Genomic DNA, 21,772 nt, shown 5'->3' with positions numbered 1-21,772 from the left:
AGTAGACTTACTGGTGTTCTACTATAGAACTATCATGACTAGTAATGGAAGAAACTGTAGCATTATGTGGAGAAAGTGGCTGTGGTAGTTGCTGAGGGCAGGGAGAGGGAAGAGGAGATGTGATGTGGGGGCATTTTTGGGACTTGGAATTGTCCTAATGATATCGCAGGAAAAGATGCTGGACATTATATATCCTGCCATAACCCACTGAATGGACTGGGGGAGAGTGTAAACTACAATGCAAACTATAATCCATGCAGTGCAGCAGGGCTCCAAAATGAATTCACCAAATGCAATGAATATGCCACAAAGATGAAAGAGGTTGTTGATGTGGGAGGAGTGGGGGGGGTATGTGGGAACCTTTTATATTTTTTAATGTAACATTTTTTGTGATCTATGTATCTTCAAAAAAATACAATAAAAAAATTAACAGATCCTTAATGAAATGTAGGAACACACTACACAGTATAACAAGTATAACTGGATTCCTAGGAAAAGAGAACAGGAAAACTTTGAAAAATATCCAAATGTGATGAAAAGTATAAATCCACAGAATGAAAAGTCTCTTTCAACAAGTTCTAGGCAGGAAAAAAAAAAAACACAAAGAAAACTACACAATGGCACATCATAACCAAATTGCTGAAAGCACAATAAAGAGAAAATTCTAAACTCTAAAAAAGGCACAGGAGGGCGGGTGGGGAGAGCAGAGTGTGGCAGGAGAAGAAGACACTACATAAAGGGAAACATAGATAAGGATTACCTCCAATTTATCAGAAAAAAATGCAAACCAGAAAGTCTATATCCAATGAAAATCTTCAAAAATAAAGACATTTTTCAACAAACAAATAATGAGATAATTCAAATACAGAATAGCATGACATGATATATTAGTAGCTGAAGGGAAAATATTCTAGATAGAAGCAATTAATCCAAAAGGAATGAAGGACTTCTAGTGCATGCAAGATGGCATAAACCCACTCAATCCTATTTATCATTTTGCTAAGAATCAAGAACTGTGGACAAATTACGAAAAGTAACTAATTGACTCTGAAAAATAAAAAAAACTAGAAATACTGAGGATAAGCATCAAAATCTGGAAAAGCAACCCATAGGAAGGTGAGTCCTAAAGAAAGAAAGAAGATGAACAGACACAGAAAGTGTAAACAACAAAGGGGTGGGGAGAGATAAATAAATAAAAATAATAAAAATTTAAAAACAAAGGGAACAACAATTCAAATGGTAGCAGATTACTCATCAGAAACTATGAAGGACAGAGGAACAACAATCTTCAAGAACTGACAGAACAACTCAGAATTCTATGCCTAGTAAAAAATGTCTTTCAGAAATGAAGGTGAAGTAAGGGCATCTCAGATAAAGTAAAACTAAGAGAATCTGTTGCCAGCAGATTTTCTAAAAGAAATGCAAAAGAAGTTCTGCAGAGTGAAGAAAATGATAGAGTAGGGAAAACTAGAACTTCAGGGAAGAAAGAAGAGCAAGGAAATGGTATACATATGGGTAAATATAAAGGACTACTTTTCTCCTCTTAAGTTATTTAAAATATGTATGACTACTGAACCAAAAAAACAAAAAAAGGATAAAATTGTTTGGATTAGTTTACAATTATGTAGATATAATACACATGACAAGTATAACATCAGTCAGGGAGGGTAAAAGACCTATATGGTTGTAAGGCTTATTTTATTTTACTTGAAGTAATAAAATACTCAGAGTATATTGTGAAAGATTACATACATATATATATATATAGCAATTCCTATAGCAACTACTAAAATAATAATACAAAGAGATGTAGCCAAAATACCAGTAGATAACTTAAAATTAGAATATAAAAAATATTCAAATAATCCAAAAGATGTCAGGAAAGAAGAAAGAAGAAAACAAAACTTGGAAGAACAAACAAACAAATAAAATGGAAGACCTAAATCCAACCATATCAATAACATTAAATATAAGTGGACTAACACATCAAGTAAAAGACAAAGATTGTCAGGCTGAATTGTTTTAAAAAGATCTAATGATATGCTTTATATAAGAAAACTACTTTAAATATAAAGATATAGATAAATTAAAAGTAAAATGATAGGGAAGATATACTATGGAAGCCCTAATTATAAGAAAGTTGGAGGGAAGCGGACTTGGCCCAGTGGTTAGGGTGTCCGTCTACCACATGGGAGGTCCGTGGTTCAAACCCCAGGCCTCCTTGACCCATGTGCAGCTGGCCCACACGCAGTGCTGATGCATGCAAGGAGTGCCCTGCCACACAGGGGTGTCCCCCGCATAGGGGAGCCCCACACGCAAGGAGTGCGCCCTGTAAGGAGAGCTGCCCAGCGCAAAAGAAAGTGCAGCCTGCCCAGGAATGGTGCCGCACACATGGAGAGCTGACATAGCAAGATGACGCAACAAAAAGAAAGAAAGATTCCCGTGCCACTGACAACAACAGAAGAGGACAAAGAAAAACACGCAGCAAAATGGACACAGAACAGACAACTGGGGGGGAAGGGGAGAGAAATAAAATAAATAAATATTAAAAAAAAAAAAAGGAAAGTTGGAGAGGCTATATTAATATCATTCAAAGTAAGCTTCAAAACATGAATATTACCATGGATAGAAAGGATATAACATAATGATAAAGGAATCAAATATCAGTTAGGCATAGCAATCCTAAACTGGCACGCCCTAGTAAGAGAGCTTCAAAATACTTGAAGCAAAAGTTGATAGAATTGAAAGAAGAAATAGCCAAAACAAATCTTGGAGATTTTAACACTCCTCTATCAGTAATCTATATGACAACACATAGAAAATCTGTAGGGAGACCTGAGCAACTCTATTTACCAAATTGAACTGACTGGCACTCCATCCACCTTCAGCAGAATACATGTTCTTTTTAGAATGTACATGGCAAATTCAGCAAGATAGAACATTTTCTGAGCAATAACACACCTCAACAACCTTTAAATAATTTAAATCAAACTAAGTATGTTCTCAGACATAACAGAATTAAACTAGAAATCAGTATAAGAAAGATATCTGGAAATTCCCCCAAATGTCTGGAAATAAAACAACATACTTTAAATAATCCATGGATCAAAGAAGTCAAATGGAAAGTAATAAAACATTTTAAACTGAATGAATATGAAAATATAATGTAAAATTTGTGAGATGCAGCTAAAATTAGAGGGAATGTATATCATTATATGCTATATTAGAAAGGAAAGAAGATCTCAAATCAATGATCTTTTAAGTTTCCATTTGAAGAAATTAGAAATAAGAGCAAATTATACCCAAAGCAAACAATATGAGGGAAATATAATAATAAAATAAGCACAGAAAGCAATGCAACTAAAATCAGAAAATTTACAGAGGAAATCAATATCACTAAAAGTGATATCGAAAAGATCAATAAAATTGAAAAGATCAATAAAATTGGTAAACCTACAGCCATAATAATCACAAACAAAAGAGAGTTGATGCAAGCTACCAATATCAAGCACGAAAATGAGAACATCTACTGATTCGACATACCTAAAAAATAATAAGGGAATATAATGAACAACTTTACTTCCAATTTCTGGAAAGATACAACCAGTGAAAGGTCACTCAAGAAGAAATAGATAATATGAACAATCCTATAATTACTAAAGAAATAAAATTAGTAGTTAAAAACTTCCCAACAAAGGATATATCAAGATGGCTTCAGTAGCAGCCTCCTAAACAAAAATTCAAGAAAGAAAAAATTCCAATTCTACACAATCTTCCAGAAAAAAACTGAAGAAGAGGGAGAACTTCCCAACTCACTTTACACTACCAGTATTACTCTGCTCCTAAAACCAGGCAAAGATAAGGAAAGAAAACTTCATGCATCTATGTATAGGTAATGTACATAGATGTAAAAGTCCTCAACATGGTAGTAGTGAGTTGATCCAGCAATATGTAGAAAGGATAATATGCCATGAGCATGTGGAGTACCCTGAGAATGTAAAGTTAATTAAACATTCAAAAGTCAAACAATGTAACTTATCATACTTACAGGATACAAAGGAAAAACCATATGATCATCTCAATATATGCTCTCTCTGAGGGAGCCCCTTTTAAGTGATCTTGTAGCCCCCATCAAGCCTTAAGACCACGGCATTCTTGGCTGGCATCTGCCTCCAAACAAAAACCACCCAGCCAAGCTGTTCCCAAATCCCTACCTCAGAGAAATCATGAAAGATAATAAATAATTATTGTTATTTTATGCCAAGGGTTCTTTTTTTTAAAGATTTTTTTCTTTCTCTCCCCTTCCTCCCTACCCCCCCTCCCCCACTGTCTGTTCTCTGTGTCCATTTGCAGTGTGTGTTCTTCTATGTCCACTTGGATTCTTGTCAGCGGCACTGGGAATGTGTCACTTTTTGTTGCGCCATCTTGCTGTGTCAGCTCTCTGTGTGTGCGGCACCACTCCTGGGCAGGATGTGCTTCTTTGGTGTGGGGCAGCTCTCCTTACAGGGTGCAAACCTTGCACATGGGCTCCCCTATGCGGGGGACACCCCTGCATGCCACAGCACTCCTTGCGCGCATCCGCACTGCACATGGGCCAGCTCACCACACGGTTCAAACCCAGGGTCTCCCATGTGGTAGGCGGACGCTCTATCAGTTGAGCCAAATCCACTTCCCTAGGCCAAGGGTTCTTAATCAGGGGTCCATGGACCCTCAAGTGGTGTGTGGAAAAATTTCAAGGGGCCTGTGAGCTTGAATTGAAAAAACTCAACTTATTATCTTTATTTTCTCTGACCTCCAATGTTGAGTGTCATAAAACTGTCTGCTGCTGTGTTCTGAAAAGAGGTTCGTGGTTTTCATCTGATTGGTGAAGGGATCCACGGAACAAAAAAAAGGTTAAGAACCCCTGTTTTAGGTCATTAAGTTTTGGGGTGCTTTCTTATGCAATATTCGATAGCCAATATTAAAGAAAAGTAAATTAAAACCACACTGAGATACCACCACACGTTGACAACATCAAGTATTTTCAAAGATGTGGAAATTTCATAAATTACTGGGAACAAAATATAACCACTTTGAAAAACAGTTTGGCAGTTTCTTAGAAAGTTAAATATACATCTATATGACCCCACAATTGCACAAGGACAGAGTTGACAATATGTGTACACAGAGTGACTTGTACACAAAATGTTCATAAACAGCTTTATTCATGAAACCTCAAACTAGAAACAACCTAAATATCCATCAGCAGATAACCGCATAAACAAATTATGGTATATTCATATAATGGAAATACTATTCAGCAATGAGAAGAAACAAACTAAAAATATATACAACAGCATGGATAAATCTCAAAAACACGATTCTGAGTGAACAAAGACAGAAACAAAAGAATATACAATCGTACAATTCCATTTATAGGAAACTCCTGAACAGCAAAACTAATCTATTGTGATAGAAATCAAATCAGAAGTTTCCCAGAGCAAGAAGAATAGGGGGTTCACTGCAATAGGTCCCCTGGAATATTTGAGGGGTTCACCAAAATGTTCTATATATCCTAATTGGGGTGGTTGCACAAGTGAAAACATTTATCAAAATGAATCAAACTGTACACTTAAAATGGGCACATTTTATTGTAATGTGAATTACACATCAATAAAGTTTTAAAAATCATCATATAATGTTGCTCATAGCTGCAGGGTGCAGGCTTTGACACCAGGTTGAATCCTGCCAGGCCAGAATAATTGATTATTGTATATCCGTCCTGTTCTGCAGACAAAACAAAAAGCCTCTTATAGTGGACTTTTTTTTTTCCCATGAAATCAAAGAAGAGAATGGATGACTCATGGGTACCCTCTACAGAAGGAGTGAGGACCCTTTGGCCCTTTCCTAGTTTGAGCTGTGGCAGGGAGAAGGTTTGGAGAAGCAACCAGATGCACGGATCATAATTTGACAGAGGCCATCTGTAGACGTTTGATATGGTTATGAATTCCAAAAATAGACATTGGATTATGTTTGTAATCTGGTCTGTACCTGAGCATGATTGAGTTATGATTAGGGCTTCGATTGCGCCATGACATTAGGGTGACAATGGCAAAGGACCAAGCTGACAGTTTTTGATGTTGGAGTTTTGATGTTGGAGCTTGATGCTGAAGTCTTAAACTGGAGTCCCGGGGAAAGAGACAGAGCCATTCGCTGGTAGTCTTGTGGAGAGAGGCAAAGTCCAGAGAGCCTCATAGTCTACAGCTGACCTTATAGAGAAAACACAGGAGCTAAACCCAGAGGAACCCAGGAAGCCTGAACCCTCGCAGACGTCAGCAGCCATCTTGCTCCAGCACGTGAAAATAGACTTTGGTGAGGGAAATAACTTATGCTTTATGTCCTGTATCTGTAAGCTCCAACCCCAAAAAAAATACCCTTTACAACATTCAACCAATTTCTGGTATTTTGCATCAGCACCCCTTTGCTGACTAATACACCATGGAAGACTATAACAAAAATAGAGGACCAACGTGCTCCCCCAAAACTTTAAATCTTCCTATTTTTCCTTCTTTCCTTTCTCTATCCTTGCCCCTTTCCTTGTCCCTTTCTTCCTTTCTCTTTCTTTTTCTCCCTCCTGCCTCCCCCCTTCATTGTCTTCCTTCAATGTTTTGATCTCCTTCTCTATGTCCATGTATCTCAGTGTCCAGGAGATAATGTCTGCCTTCTCTTTGTCTCCATTGCCTCTTCTTGCCCATGCCATCCTCAGTTTCTCCACTTGTGTTTCTGTCATTTTCAGTCATTTTTGTTTTCTTCTTTATGTAAATGTGGTTGTATCTCTGTCCATCTTTTTATGCCCCCTCCACACATTGTTCTCTCCTTGTTAACTCTTCAGACTTAAAGAGCAAAAGAGCTTTTATTTGATTTACATATTGAATAGCTCATTTTAATTTAAAATCCGAATGTAAGAAATGTTTGTGTTGTTATTAAAAATGAAAACTTAAGTTTCATAAAAGTCTTTGGTTGTTACTTTCCCCTCTGTAGTTTAATTACTTCACTTGTAAAAAGGTTCTCCCCTTTTCTGCTCCAGGAACAGTTTCTGAAGCATCCATTCTTGTTATCAAGGGGAAAAAATATAATCAAGAGCTGGGAAAAAAAACTAACACTTGAACACTGACTGTGAATACTGGGCTTACTATATACGTTATTCCATTTAATTCTCACAATAACCCTAGGAGTTGAGTATTCTTTTTCTCACTTTACACATAAGAAAACTGAAGTTCAGAGAGAAGAAAATAAGTAGCCTTACACCAGTAAATAGTACAGCAGGGCTTCAACCCCAGATCTGTGACTATTCTATCCATTATCTGAAATACACTCTTTTGCTTTTGATTCCCCACAAATCCAACTCTTTGGTAGGAAAAACAACCAGGAAAATGGATAAATGGTATTATATTCATACAAAGGATACAATGCAGCAATAAAAAAGAAAGACTGCTGCCACACAAAGCAACAGTGATGAATATCATAGAAATCATGTGGAGTAAAAAAAGGCAGACACAAAAGAATACATATGCTACGATTCCATCTATGTGAACTTCAAGAATAGCTAAAAGTAATCGATGGCTTGGAAACTGGAAGAATGGTTCCTGTGGGTGGAGTTTGGACACAGACTGCAGAGAGACCAGAGTGAGCTTCCTGGGAGGCTAGAAAAATCCTGTATCTTTATATAGATGCTACATACATAAATTGTCATCAAGCTGTACCCAAGACTAATTCTTTGGTGCACTTTATTGTACTTGTCATCCTGAAATTAAAAGAAAATCATTTTCTGATATTAAAATACAGATTCCTGGGTGGAGATGTGGCTCAGAAGTTGAGTACCTGCCTCCCACATGGGAGGTCCTGGGTTTGGTACCCAGTGCCTCCTGAAAAAACAAAGACAAAACAGCAAGCAAAACAAATGATAAATCCAACTCAGGATCCCCAGGATTGGGGAATAAAATATGGCCTAGAGTGGACTTACTGATATTCTACTACAGTCTTATTGTGTTTCCAGCAACGGAAGAAACTATATCAATGACACAGAGACAGTGGCCACTGGAGATCCTGAAGGCAGGGAGAGGGAAAAAGGTGTAATATGGGGGACTTGGAATTGTCCTGAATGTCACTGCAACAATAGATACAGGCCATTATATATCCTGCCATACCCTACAGAATTGAGTGGGAGAGAGTGTAAACTACAACGTAAACTATAATCCATGCTTAGTGGCAATGCTCCAAAATGTGTTCATCAATTGCAATGAATGTACTACACTAATAAAAAGAAGTTATTAATGTGGGGAAGGGTGGGAGGTGTGGGGAATGGGGCATATGGGAATCCCTTATTTGTGTGTGTGTGTAACATTTTGTGTAATCTACATACTTTTTAAAAGAAATAAAAAATACATTTAAAAAAAAAAGAAAACCAACTCAGGAAAGCCAATGTGGCTCAGTGGTCGAGCACTGACTTCCCACATATGAGGTCCTGGGTTCAATCCCCAGTCCCCAGTACCTCAAAAAAAAAAAAAAAAAACATAGATTCCGATGTCCCAATACAAGACATTCCTTTGCAGTAAGGTCTGGAGTGGATGAGATGATTTCAGTACAAGGACCCCATTTTGAGAAACCCTGGAGAGGGGCCACACAGTTTCTATTCAGTGCTGCTGGGCTGTTAACAGAATCCCAAGGCCTGACTCAAAATCTGGGGCCCTGAACTGCGGGTCCTGTTGCCATGGGTTGGTTGAAACCATGAATGGATAATTTAGAATCACAGCGCTTTTTAGTACATTCAGTTTGCTACTACCTTACGTATTTACTTCTGAATAATCAAAACTGGAGCTTTCCACATAGATTACCTCATATGATGTTCATAATGACTCCATGAGGAAGTCAAGGGAGATCTGTCTTCTCTCCATCAGGAATAAAGATCCAGAGTCTCAGTGAGTTTAAGGAAGTTGCCCAGAGCTCCAAAGCTAATAAAAGGTAAATAACCAGAGTAGACTCTCAAGCTTCTAGCTTCTAATCTAGTGTTCTTTCCACCACCGGCACACATGCTTTAATTTTCCGGACTGAGAATGTGGCAAGGGTTAATAACAGAGTCCGCGCCATGCTTCCAACGAAAACTGAATGGAAGAAAAATAGGAAGAAAAGAAACATGTATTCAATGGTTTAAATGTTCCTTTTGATTTCCTTTGGCTAGTTTCCTGATTTCCCTTAAGCCTGACTAGATTTCATTTGTCCTCTGAGCTCAAACTTTTTTCATGTCTCCCCTTTAGCCTTTTCCCTACTCCAGGGAAGAGCTGACTGCCTACCTCTCCATGAACTTGTTGTTATTAGCCAGAAGTGTAACGTTCAAGGAACAAAGCTTCTTAATTAGCCCAATGGTTGGTGTATCCATCTCCAAAGGAGCTCTCTTCTGGGGCCTCCCATACTCTGTAATGCCTACATTATGTCACCTAGTGAATCAGGTAGGATTTCCCTGGGAAAGGACCCAGTTTCAGAACAGCCCGGCTGGAAAAAAAAAAGTGTTCTTCCCAGAAATCCAAAAAGGGTTCTGGGATCCCTCATCACCAGGGCAACACTCTCTTTTAACTGTATCCCCACATACCATGGCCTGTGTGAAAGAGTCCAGGTTATCAGTGGGTTAAGAAACGTTGGTCGCACCCTAGACTGGAGGACAACAATGCTAAGGGAGAAAGCACCCGCAGGCCTCCTTCAGAGTTTTATGCTCGGCTCTCTTCACGTGATCCCTGCACCTACAACCATCCTCTTCAACACACCCTAGTCTCCATCTTCCCCCAGGAAGAGATGATGTCCATGTGTGTTCTTTGAAGACAATGGCTCACCACGGCTCATAAAAACCACTATCTACAAATGCTGTATGAATACTCAAGAGACGCTTTTAAACAGAGGCACTTTCTCGAGGTAGCCTCTCACGCAAGTCCCTACATTATATGTCGCCATGGACTCGCAAAGGTTTGACTGCTCTTAATGGGTGCCTATCAATTACCCATTGATACTTAACATTTCTCTCTGTGCCCTCCACTTGGCAATGAGTGGCGAGGACTGAAAATGAAAGGGAAGGACACAGTTTCAGCTAATTACAATAAACGAGTTATCAGAGGATGGCGGCCCAGCACCTGTCTGGGCATGAGCAGGGCTTGGGTGAGACAGATCAGTCCCAGTTAAAGGAGAACCACAACCTGACCACTGCTCTCGCTTTCACACTTCCACAAAGTTAGGGCTTGGTTTCTTTCTGCAGAAAGCAAAAATGAACTGTATGGTGAATGTGCTATTTGAATCTTTGGACTGAATCCAAAGTCAGAAGACCTACAAGAGAATACTAGTTGATGGAGAGGAAGTAGAGTACCACACCTAAATCTCCCTTCTCATTCACATTTCTGGGAAAGACAGAGCCTTTTATGATGAGACAGCAGAAACTACCACCCCAGCCACACTCGTCATTGCACTTTGTTCCCACTTCTCATCTCTTGGGAGTTAGAAGCTAGTTGCATTAGGAATCCACAGTATCACAATTGCCACTGCCAGAGTTGCCACATATGGACATACATATGGACTGCACAACTCCAGATGGCACTATGCACATAGACTAAAATGTATATGGAACCCTTGGAATTTTAGAGTGTACAACCCGCACGACCAGAGGCCTTGGGTGTTGCTGCTGCTAGTGAAAAAAAAGAAAGATAATAGTTTGTTTTGGTGGTGCACGTTATTGTTTGCCAGGCACTGGGTTAAAGCTTTACATGCATTATCTCATTTCATGTTCATGACAACATCTTGAGATAGAAATTAGTAGTTTCATCTTCTAATGATGAAACTGAGCCTCCAAGATTTTAAGGAACTTTTCCAAGGCCATGGCTCACCAGATATTTGTTCACCAAATACTTGTTCAATTATCTTCTGATAGGGATAATGTAAAGGTTTTCATCTACATAAATGTCTTGGTTTTTAATCTGTACCTTGGAAGGGCTTCCTTAGTGGAAAGAGCCCTGATTCTAAGCAAAGAGAGATGTGGTTCTAATCAGTGCCTAACATGGCATCTAGCATCCCATAACTTTTCAACACATAAATGAAAGTTTCCAAGTCTACCACTTTCTACCTGTGTGACCCTGAAAGTGTTATCAACATCTGGATTCTAGTTACTCCATTTGTAAAATAAAGCAAATACTTGTCCTACCTACTATACAGGATTGCTAAAGCAAAAAATGTGATCATGCTTCATGCATTGCAAAGTCTCACGCAACTGCAATGGGACACTAATAATGGTTATAAAGGATGGCAAAATGTTCTTTACAAGTCACACTGGGAAAATTCCCACAAAGTAAGGTGGTCAGGTAGAAATACCATGGCAGGGTACTACAACTTGTCCTGACCCAACTCTCTCTCTCTCTTCTCCTCCCACCCACAGGTCAGTCCCTCCTGACCCTCAGCAGGTCAACCTCCTAATGAAGACATTCATTTTTATTAGTGATCACACTCTCCTCCCACATCCCACACCCAAACCCCTCATGGACAATTTTTTTTTAATTTGTGAAATGTTCAATTGGATATGCATCAATTTTGTTTTTCAAATAGTTATATAAATTCTCAGCATTTCAAATGGTTTCCAGGTAGCCAACAGAGGCTCACCAAATCTAGACCTGACCACGTCTTCTCAAGACCCAGGTCACCTGCTACCCTGCCCAGTGACTTGCTGTCGCACACACCTGTAGCTGTGTCTTAGAGGCATAACACACTGGAGTTTGTGCCTTCCCCCATGGATATACAGACAATATAAGGCACCCAGGAGAAACACTCTACGTTTAATATGGGGTGGAGAAGAATAAGCTCAGTAATTTCAAAATATTCTTTTCACTAGCAATCTTCTTGCAAGCTCTTCCCACCAACTTCAAAGGTATATAAGCAATTATTTTCTTTTCCCCTGGAAACGGTAAAGCCCAAAGCTCTCAGGAGTTGTAGCCAAAGAGATCCTGTTTCCTACTGCCAGTCCCCATTCCAGCTCTCCTGCCTGTTGCGGTTTCTCCACATTTGAAAATATAGAACAGATTAATTATGAATGCTGTGCTTGTCTGACCCACATCTCACCCTGATCCCTGCTCCCTTGGAATTCCATACCATAGTCAGAGGCATATCAATTTCAGAAAATAAGAACATTTCCCTGGTATCCAACCTAAAGTTTCCTTCTGCAAGTCTCATCCTATTACATCTATGGGGCACAAGAAATAACTCCTCTCCTTCACTGACTCTCTCCTTAGAGATTTGTAGATTGTTACCATGGCTTTCCCTTCATCGCCACTTAGCCCAGCCATATATATTTAATTCTTTTCATCTTTCATCATAAATCAGTCCCTTCAACTCTTAAATCAGTGCTCTGCTCTTCTCTGGATTAGGTCCAACTCTTCCAATTCACCTACAATAACTGATATCCCTTCTGGGAGCTGCAATTTCCCCTTCTATCATCCCTTGCTCTCTCTGCTCTCTCCAGAAATGAATTGGGAAGGGACTAAAAAATATGTGGGGTCAAAGGTCAGGCATATTGCATTGTATATATCTACTCTAAATTGCTCAGTCCTCTCCAGAGCACATGGAAAGTCCCAAATCATATATACCCTTTCCTGGAGTAGAGGGCGGGGTGCTAAGAGGGAAATAGGCCATCCTGTCACAGGTCATCTTCATCCAGATTTCTGCCTGGGGGATAGGAGAAGCAAGAACTCAAAAGTCCTACAAAACAGGACACAAACTGGAGCTGAGAGTAACGTGCTACCCTCCAGAGATTTGAACTGCCCCACAAAGGAGCATCCCTATTCACACAGTCCCAGAAACTGCCTCTCTACTTCTTCTCCAAGAATGGGTGCTTTGGGGAACTGCCTTAGACCTTAAAACACTGATCCCATTTATGAATTCAAAGTAACCCAGAAAGGAAAACTATGAGTATGTTACAAGGACTCTCAGATATCTTTTTGTCTTTTCAGACATTCCAAAACAAAAGCAATATGAAAGTATTGCTTTGTCTTGGCAGTGCTTTTCCATTTTACCACATCTCCAGTCATGGACCTGATCAGATTTGGGAAGTGATCTTTAGCCTGAGACAAATGGGCTGTTCCAGGCCCCTCACCATAAGGGAAGGGTTGGCAAAACAGTCATATCCTCCTTCCTCTCTCACAAATCACCCCATCATCAGGATCATGCACTCTAGGCCAGGAGCAGGGAGAAATGAGCTGGGTTGTGCCCACCTTCCCTTTATACAATTGAAATCCCATGTCATTGAAGAGTTAAATGCTTTTTCTATAAATCAGGGCCTATATAAAAAGAATAAAACCATTTTCCCCAAACATGATAGATAGCAAAATCAATCCAAGTGGCAGAACCTAAGCTTAAATTTTCTTTCATACCAGAAAATGAATGGAACCACAATGATATATGCTGGCCCAAACATGAAACATGATTCAGCAGGGTGTGTCTACTCCATGGGGAGGTCTGCAGTGGAGATTGTATCGGAATCAGGCTGGAGAGGCAGTGGTAAGGCAAGAGACCAGGCCTGCATGGCCAGCTGCCTAACTGCAGACAGCATATGTCCTCAGAGACAGGGGAATCCAGCCTGTTCCAAGTGTGATCACCATGAGGCTCGAAAGTGCTTTTCAATAAGCTGCCTGTCTCTCTGAAGGTCATGGGGAGCTCATCCAGTTACACTTAGTGTCTTATTTGATCCCATCAATAATCATTTGATCCCAATCCTGTTGAAACATGTTTGGCCAAAATGTCTAGCCTTTTAATGGCAGAATTCTGGCTCCTTCTGAATCCAGCTCTGCTAGATGTGTCAAATGATGCATAAGGACTTGGTCCAGCTGCCAAGTGGACTGCAATGCTGAGGAAGAATGTGGGACGCTCACAGTGCTTCCCTCTTGCCAGTAGCAGAGCAGCTCTTGGAGTGCACTCCATTCTACATGTAACTCCCCCACTTAGTGGCCCTGACTTCTTAACTAGGGCTTGACTGGAGCCTATTCTTTAAATGTATTAAGCATGTGGCTCTTCAGAGACACCCATTGATGGCTTCATGCAGGGCCTGCCTGTTTATAGCAGACAGTTTGGGCTGTAGAAAGGATCCTCAGCATCTCACAGCACTGATACAGACTTCTGGGATCTATGGTCATTTAAGAGATGATGGGAAGGCTCCAGAGATCTTCATGAGTATGAAAGTGGAAGAAAATCTGCATTTTCAGAGAACCCACTTGTATACCCATTACTAAAAAAGAATGCTCCATATATAAAGCACAGAAGTCACAATGACAGTAAAACCCAGCTGTTCTTTATGAAAGTATCTTTGGTGAGACAACAGTATTGGTTTCCCATCACAGTCCAAAAAAAGCACTATCAAACTTACCAGGTCTTACCTCTTATCATAAACTGCACATTCCAGCATGGAACACAAAGGGATCATTTTAGGTTCCAATGCCATTAATGGCAATGCAGACATAAACATCCAGACTCTGTTTTCCTTAAAGACACATACCAGTGTGTTTTCTATGCAACACTGGGGAATCTCAGCTTCTGAACATCCCTGCCACATGAGATTATTAGATATGTGTATGAGCTTGTGTATGTGTCAGGACAAGCATGGGAGATACTTGTAGCTCTACAATGGGCCTTTTCCAATGCTTTCCATCCAATTAATATGGGACATTAGTAAGCAGTGGAGCATAAGAACTTCATTTATTTCTAACAATGAAAGTGATGGAAAAGAAGCTGGGTTTGCTCAATGGAATTAGTGTAAATGGCATGATTTCTTTTCTGTATTTTTTCATTCATTCACATTGTATATTTTATTCACTCAGTGGTCTTACAAGAGAAACATCCATTCAGAACCACCTGGTTTTTCAGTCAAAAGATACTCTGGGAAGAGTTAGAAGTTCCTACACCCCCCTCCCTCCCACACACACTCAGTGAAAATGAGGGAGTAAATGAAACAGAACTCTCATCTCAGGAGTCTCCAGCAGTGAGGTCTGCAGTGAAACAGGCCTGCCATAGATTGTCAGGGAGAGCTGCTGCTGCAGATGTTCAAGCTAATAATCAGAGGGAAAACAGGGGCGGGGGGTAAAGGCAAGGAAACCAACTATTGTCACTCCTTTGCCCCACAGCGACTCCTCCAAACCCAGACAATCTTGGCAGCTTTCGCCCCTCTCTCCACATCTACCTCCTGTTCCCTGTCCCTTAGTTCCTCTGGGGTCCTCCTAGCAATATCTAAAAGGAAGAACAAGAATGTAAGAATGGATAGCCAGTTAGAGGACAGAAGGAGAAGAATGAACCAAAACAGAAGAGCCAATCTTTGGGTATTACAAAATCTGGGCCAACAGTTTAGTAGGATTCAATAATATGAAGAGGAATTCTATAATGCCTGGAAAAGTATAGCATATTCCCATAAACTGTGGTTGCCAGGAAGAAGGACAAGTGGTGGTGGAGAAGGGCAAGAGTTTTGAGATCTAGAACTAAGCTTGGAACCTAGCACTAAAAGGGTATTGCAACCATCCCAGGGGCCGAGAAGGAAGGATATCCAATGTTGGCTCAGAAGGTGTGTAAGTTGGGAAAAGCAGGAAACTTTTCTCCAAACTTGGTTGCTAAAGAAGAAGGAAAGCCCTTAGGGAGTGACTGCGTTCACGGAGAACATCAGAAAACAGTCTATCTGGGTGAGGAGGTCTGCGGGAGGAGGAAAGAGAGCTAAGAACCAGAGACTGAGGTTTTGGAAAAAGGAGTTAGTTAATAGTGGTTGCAAATCGTGCCAAAAAAAAAAAAATGCCGCCGACACGCTCAGGCGGGAACTGCTCACCAATTCGAATGATCTGGAAGAGAAGGCGGGGCTGGGAGGCACGGATGGCCGCGGACAGCCTTCCTTCTCTGCCCACTTCCGACGCCTTCTTCTCGGGCATCAGGCGGATCCGCAGCCGCCCTTCCCCGTGGTGAATCCACCAGCTGAACAGCTCGCTGAGGTTGAACTGAAGCAGCCCGGCAGCCGCCACCTCCGGGGCCCCGGCGCAGCCCTCAAGGATCGCTTCCTCGCCCAGCTCCAGCACCAGCTGCTTGGCGCGCCGGAGCTTGCGCACCGAACCACCCTTCAGCACCCTGGACAGCGTCCGGGTCGGGGCCGGCGAGCTGCCGTCTACCTGCCAGGAGCTCCCGGGCGGCGGCCCCAGCAGCCGAAGCAGCGGCGCGCAGTCAAGCGCCAGCGAGCCGCGCGCCTCCGGCCGACCAGCCGTCGGCTCCGCGGAGGACGTCGGCGGCGGCAGCAGCAGGTCCCGGGTGTAGACACGGAAGAGCGAGGGCACCACGAAGTCCACCGCCAGGCTCTTCCTCTGCAGGCGCGAGTAGCTGAGCGGCTCCCGGGGCTGCCCCGGCGCCCCCATGGCCGGTGGGCCCGCGCCCTGGCCGGTGCCGGAGCCAGAGGCTGCTGCTGAAAGCGGCAGCAGCAGCCACAAAAGCTCGATGGCTCCCATCCCGCCAGAGGAGGGCTGCTGGTACTTGTTTCCCGACTCTCCGGGGCCCAGCCTCGCCCTTCACTCCCCCCCAAAGGGGTAAAGGCTCCGAGCAGGACTTGGTCTTGACTGGCTTCTGCCACCTGACCTCCGAGTGATTGGGCGTGCGCTCGATCCTCTCGCTTTCCCTCAACTCCCAGGATGCGAGCAGGAGTTTGGGGGGAACGAGGCCAGAAGCTCAGAGACCCTGAGCAGCTGGGATCCCGAGGGGCGCGCGCTACGCCAGTGCCGCGCCCCCCCCCCGTCTGCAGCTCCAGGCGCGCCGGAGAGGAAACTAAGGTTGAAGGGGGGCGACAGTTAGGCGCCGTCCTCTTCTGTCCTCGCAGCCAGTTGGGTCTGTCCGCTCTCCAGGCGGCCCCCAGTCCTCAGCAACTTCCCGGGCCGGGAACGGGGGCTCCGAGCTGGTGCCCGCTGCCCTGGGCGTCCCCTGCGCGGCTATCGGTGCCCCGCGCTTCGGTCCCCTCGTCAGGGCGGGCACCGAGGGCGGGGGCTGCTTTCTCGCTCACCGTCAGGCGACCCTTCTCCGCGGGACGTCCCCGGGCTGCGCGGTCCGCTGAACTCGTAGACCTGAACCCGAGCCCCCGCGCTGCGGAGCGAAGGCTCGGGGAGCCCGGGCATAAGTTTGCAGCGCCCTCGCTCCCCGCCCGCGCCTCGGCTGCGCGGAGTTCAACGCCACCGAAGCGGCCCCGGCGGCGGCAGCCGAGCGCAAGCATTCAGGGGAGGGGAGCCCGAAATCTCGCGGCCCCCTCCTCACCCGTCGGCACCTCGGCGGCTGCGGGTGGCCGGCCGGAGGTGCCCCGCGGCCCTCCCCAGAGCGGCAGCGGGAGGCGCCAGCTGCTACGCCCGCCGCCCGCGGAGCCGCTGGGTCGCTTCTGCCCCGGTGCCCGCCACTTGCAGCTGGAGGCGCGAGCGCGCGCCGGGAGGGGGCGGGGCCGCGCGGGGGCGGGGCTCGCGCGCCCGCCCGCCTCGCTCCGCCCCCGCCCCCGCCCGCCGGCCAATGGCACGGCAAGGTCGACTTCTATGCAAATCTGCGGCGGCCTCGGCGTTCATTGAGAAAAGCCCAGAGCCCTCCCCCGCCTCCCGCCCGGCTCCTGGTGCCTGCTCTCGCCTTCCTTCCCCCACTCCTGACTCCAGCTCTGTTCCTCGGCTGTGTGAAGAGTCAGGGGCGTGTTTTGGACAAACGGGAGAACTGGAAGAAGCCTTTGCAATCAAGCACTCTCCCTAATTACGCATTTAAGAGATTAAACGGGTCCGATTTCTGAAAAGCAGGTTACGGTGTAACACTGCAGGGGAGGGGAGAGAGGAAGGTGGCAGCGCGACCTGACTAAACCCGAAACCAGCTTGAATTGGGGACCTGAGACAAAGTCTTCTCTGATCCTTCCGGTATTTGAACGCACACCTGGGAACCTGGAGGTCCTGCTGTCCTCGCAGACAGAGTTGGCAGATCCCGCGATGGGGGTGGCTCAGAGCTGCTCTTCAGCTACAACAAATAAATTTCAGACTTTCCATCGGTCACCCCGCATTGTCTCACAAGGATACTGAAAATGGGCATCTCCTCTCCTCCCTGCAAGGCAAACATTTTAATTCCAGTTTTACAGAGGAGGAAACTGAGTCGCAGTGAGCTTATTTGACTCCCTAACCCTTACCCGCTGCCCTTAACCGCTCCTATGCCTGCCATGCCCCTCCGTGAATAATGAGCTGGGAAGATGTAGCGGTGACCTTGCTAGAAGGAATAGGGATCCGACGCTCTATGCCAAGCCTTGGAAGTGAGAGTTCAGAGCTCCAGGCCTTTTTTTATTTTTTATTTTCTTACAAACCTCCAAAATATAATACCTCGGGTCTACCTTTCCCTCCCTTCTCCCAAAGTGGTTCACTAGAACCAAAGACAAGACCATGATCTTTGGTTCACACGAATTCTCCTCTAAAGCTGGTTCCCAGGCCTTGTGCACTGATTTTACAGGTTTAAGGTCAAGAATTATCTGACCCAAGGAGAAAGGAAGGAGAAAGAGAAAGAGGGAAAGGTTGGGGAAGCTAAAGCTGGTATGTGCATACAAGTTTGGATTTTCATCAGATTTTGCCAGCGTGCCCACTGGTGGAAGCACACTTCTCCACTTGAAAGGGAGAAAGGACTAAAATGCGGGCCCTTCCGCCACGCCATCCACCGTCCCTAATATCGCTATATAATTCTGTCCAAAGGCAAGTTGACGAGCAATTTGTTCATCAACTACGAAGTCTCCGCCGCTGTCAGTGGCCACTAGGGGGCTGCAGAGACTTGAAACTCCAGAGGAGATGCCAGGGTTTAACATCTCCCCAGAATGCCCCTGACCTTAACTTTTGTACCTTGTGGACACAGGGGCCTCAATCAGTTATGGAATTTTATAGGTCCTCCCAAGTTTGCCCAAGGAAGTGACAAATTCATTAAATCACTGTGAATCTAAAAGATTTCGCTTCTCTTTTCTTTAGATAATTTTAGAAAGGAGATAGAAATGAACATTTATAGAATCTATCAGACACCTTACATATGCATCTGTAGATGTTTATATGTGTATCACACCGCACAGTAGCCTTTTGGCCACTAAATATGCTATTATTTCCACTACAGAGACAAAACAGTGAAGGCTCAGAGGCAAAATAATTCACCCAAGGTCAAAGAGCATTCAGATTCAAACCAGTGAATATTTCCCTCCAAAATTTACACATCCTGCTGGGACAAATCAGTCCTTTTCCTTACACCTACAGCTGTAATTCTGACACCCCTGCCCTACGTCATTGCCAACTAGGGAATGGGGGAAGGGAAGTAAAGAGCAAGGAAGGGTGAGGGGAGTGGAGAAAAATTAGCCAGGATAGCTAACACATCTGGTGCATTTATTATGTGCCAGAGTATTTCAAAATAATTTTTGTGCATCATCTCATTTACTATTCACTATAACCCTTTCAGGAGAAGTAATATTGTTCTTTCCTTTTACAGATCAAAAATTGAAGCTTGGATGGGAAACAGACTTTGGCCCAGTGGTTAGGGCGTCCGTCTACCATATGGGAGGTCCGCGGTTCAAACCCCGGGCCTCCTTGACCCGTGTGGAGCTGGCCCACGTGCAGCGCTGATGCGCGCAAGGAGTGCCTTGCCACGCAAGGGTGTCCCCCGCGTGGGGGAGCCCCACGCGCAAGGAGTGCGCCTGTGAGGAAAGCCGCCCAGCATGAAAAGAAAGAGCAGCCTGCCCAGGAATGGTGCCGCCCACACTTCCCGAGCCGCTGAGGACAACAGAAGCCGACAAAGAAACAAGACGCAGCAAATAGACACCAAGAACAGACAACCAGGGGAGGGGGGGGAATTAAATAAATAAAAATAAATCTTTAAAAAAAAAAATTGAAGCTTGGAGAATAACTTTCCAAGGACAAGTCTGTAGAGGTAGCAAGGGGTGGACCCATGATTTGAACCTGTATATCTGACTAAGAGGTCCATGATCTTAAGCCATGGGTGACTTCACAGGAGATAAAAAGGGGAAGGTGGAATGGGCTGAGGTGGGAAGAGATGAACAAAGGAAGAAACTGGGCTGGGAGAGATGGGGGGTGACAGGCACAGGAGATACTAGAAGTCCCATGAAGACATCTAAGTGAGGTGGGCCACCCTGGGTCATCCTGAAGATGACTTGCACAGCTAAGGTGGGGAGGAGGGAAGTGGGTAGATCACGTGATGGTAAGGAAAAGGCCAAGGAAGATATGGAGACCACCAAGACCCTACTCAGAAATTTCCCAATTTCTGAAAATGGAGAAGTGGACAATTTCCATCAAGGAAGAAGGATTTAAATTCTTCTCTATAAAGGAAATAATAAAAACAGCATTTCAAATTAGACACCTCAAAACTGCAAAATCTGAGTGAGGCCTATAGGGTTAAGTAAGTCAGACATTCAGTTGGTCAACAAAAATTTCTTGAGCACCTACTATATGCAGGATGCTATTCTGTGTTCCAGGAATATTACTCTGAAAAAATAAAGACAGTCCCTAACCTCAACAAGCTCACATTCCACTGAGTGGGAGACAGACAATAAACATGCAAGCATATAATGTAATTTAAGACAATAAGTGCTATGAAAAACATAAAAAGGGACTTGCAGTAGACAAGGATGAGGGCAGGGGGTTGGGTGCCCTATTTAGCTAGGTTAGTCTGAGAGGGCCTCTTTATGGAGGTGAAATTTGCTTTAAGTCCTGAAGAGTGAAAGGAAGCAATCATGCAAAGATCTGAAGGGAAAGTGTTCCAAGCAAAGGAACAGCAAGTACAAAGGCCCTGAGATGGAAACAGGTTTGCATGCCCAGGGGACAAAAACGCTAGTAGGATTGGAGCATAGTGAATGAAGGATGTAAAGTTGGAGAGGTGACCAGAGTCCAGGTCATTTAGGGTTACATAAGCCATGGTTGGAAGTTTGAACTTTATTCTGATCACAATGGGAAGATACTAGATAAGTTAGTGGAGGAGTCACATAGTCTGATTTATGCCTTATACTTGCATTGTCCAATATGGTAGTCATTAGCCACATGTAACTATTGAGCACTTGAAATGTGTCTAGTCTGAACTGCAATGTGCTGTAAGTATAAAATGTACACAAAATTTTAAAGATTTAGTACAAAAATATGCAAAAAAACTCATTAATCATTTTTCATATTGATTACATGTTGAAATGATAATATTTTGGGTATATTAGGCTAAATAAAATGCATTTTAAAATTGATATTACCTACTTCCTTTTATTGTTTTTAAATGTGGCTCCTATTATATTTCTCTTTTTTTAAAAAAGATTTATTTATTTATTCCCACCCCCCATTGTCTGCTCTCTGTGTCCATTTGCTGTGTGCTCTTCTGTGTCTGCTTGTTTTCTCATTAGGCAGCTCTGGGAACTGATCCTGGGACCTTCCAGAGTGAGAGAAAGGCGATCACTCTCTTGCACCACAGAACAGCTCCCTCTTCTGCTACATCTCTTATTTTCTCCCCTCTGTGTCCCCTGTTATGTCATCTTGCTATACTAGCACCCCACATCGGCTGGCACTCCTGTGCAGGGTGGCATGCCTGCACAGGAAGGCATTCCTGTGTGGGCTGGCACTCTGCATGAGCCATCTCGCTGTACAGACCATCTTGCCCTCACCAGGAGGCAATGGGCATCAAACCCTGGACCTCCCATATGGTAGATGGGAGCCCACCTGCTTGAGCCACATCCATT

General features: G+C 43.7%; 1 protein-coding gene across 1 annotated transcript in view; it reads right to left on the bottom strand.

Moving 5' to 3' along the window:
- Positions 1-17,461, bottom strand: part of ALK (ALK receptor tyrosine kinase) — a 769,970-nt gene extending 752,509 nt beyond the window's left edge. Inside the window, exon 1 of the mRNA XM_004452341.3 lies at positions 15,860-17,461. Within this exon, the coding sequence (XP_004452398.2) occupies positions 15,860-16,523 (664 nt within the window). The 5' untranslated portion in view covers positions 16,524-17,461. The remainder of the gene's footprint in view (positions 1-15,859) is intronic.
- Between the last annotated feature and the right edge of the window lie 4,311 nt (positions 17,462-21,772).

The sequence above is a fragment of the Dasypus novemcinctus genome, chromosome 25 (genome assembly GCF_030445035.2).
Source record: "Dasypus novemcinctus isolate mDasNov1 chromosome 25, mDasNov1.1.hap2, whole genome shotgun sequence".
Classification (NCBI taxonomy): Eukaryota; Metazoa; Chordata; class Mammalia; order Cingulata; family Dasypodidae; genus Dasypus; species Dasypus novemcinctus.
This window is presented reverse-complemented; position numbering and strand designations above follow the sequence as displayed.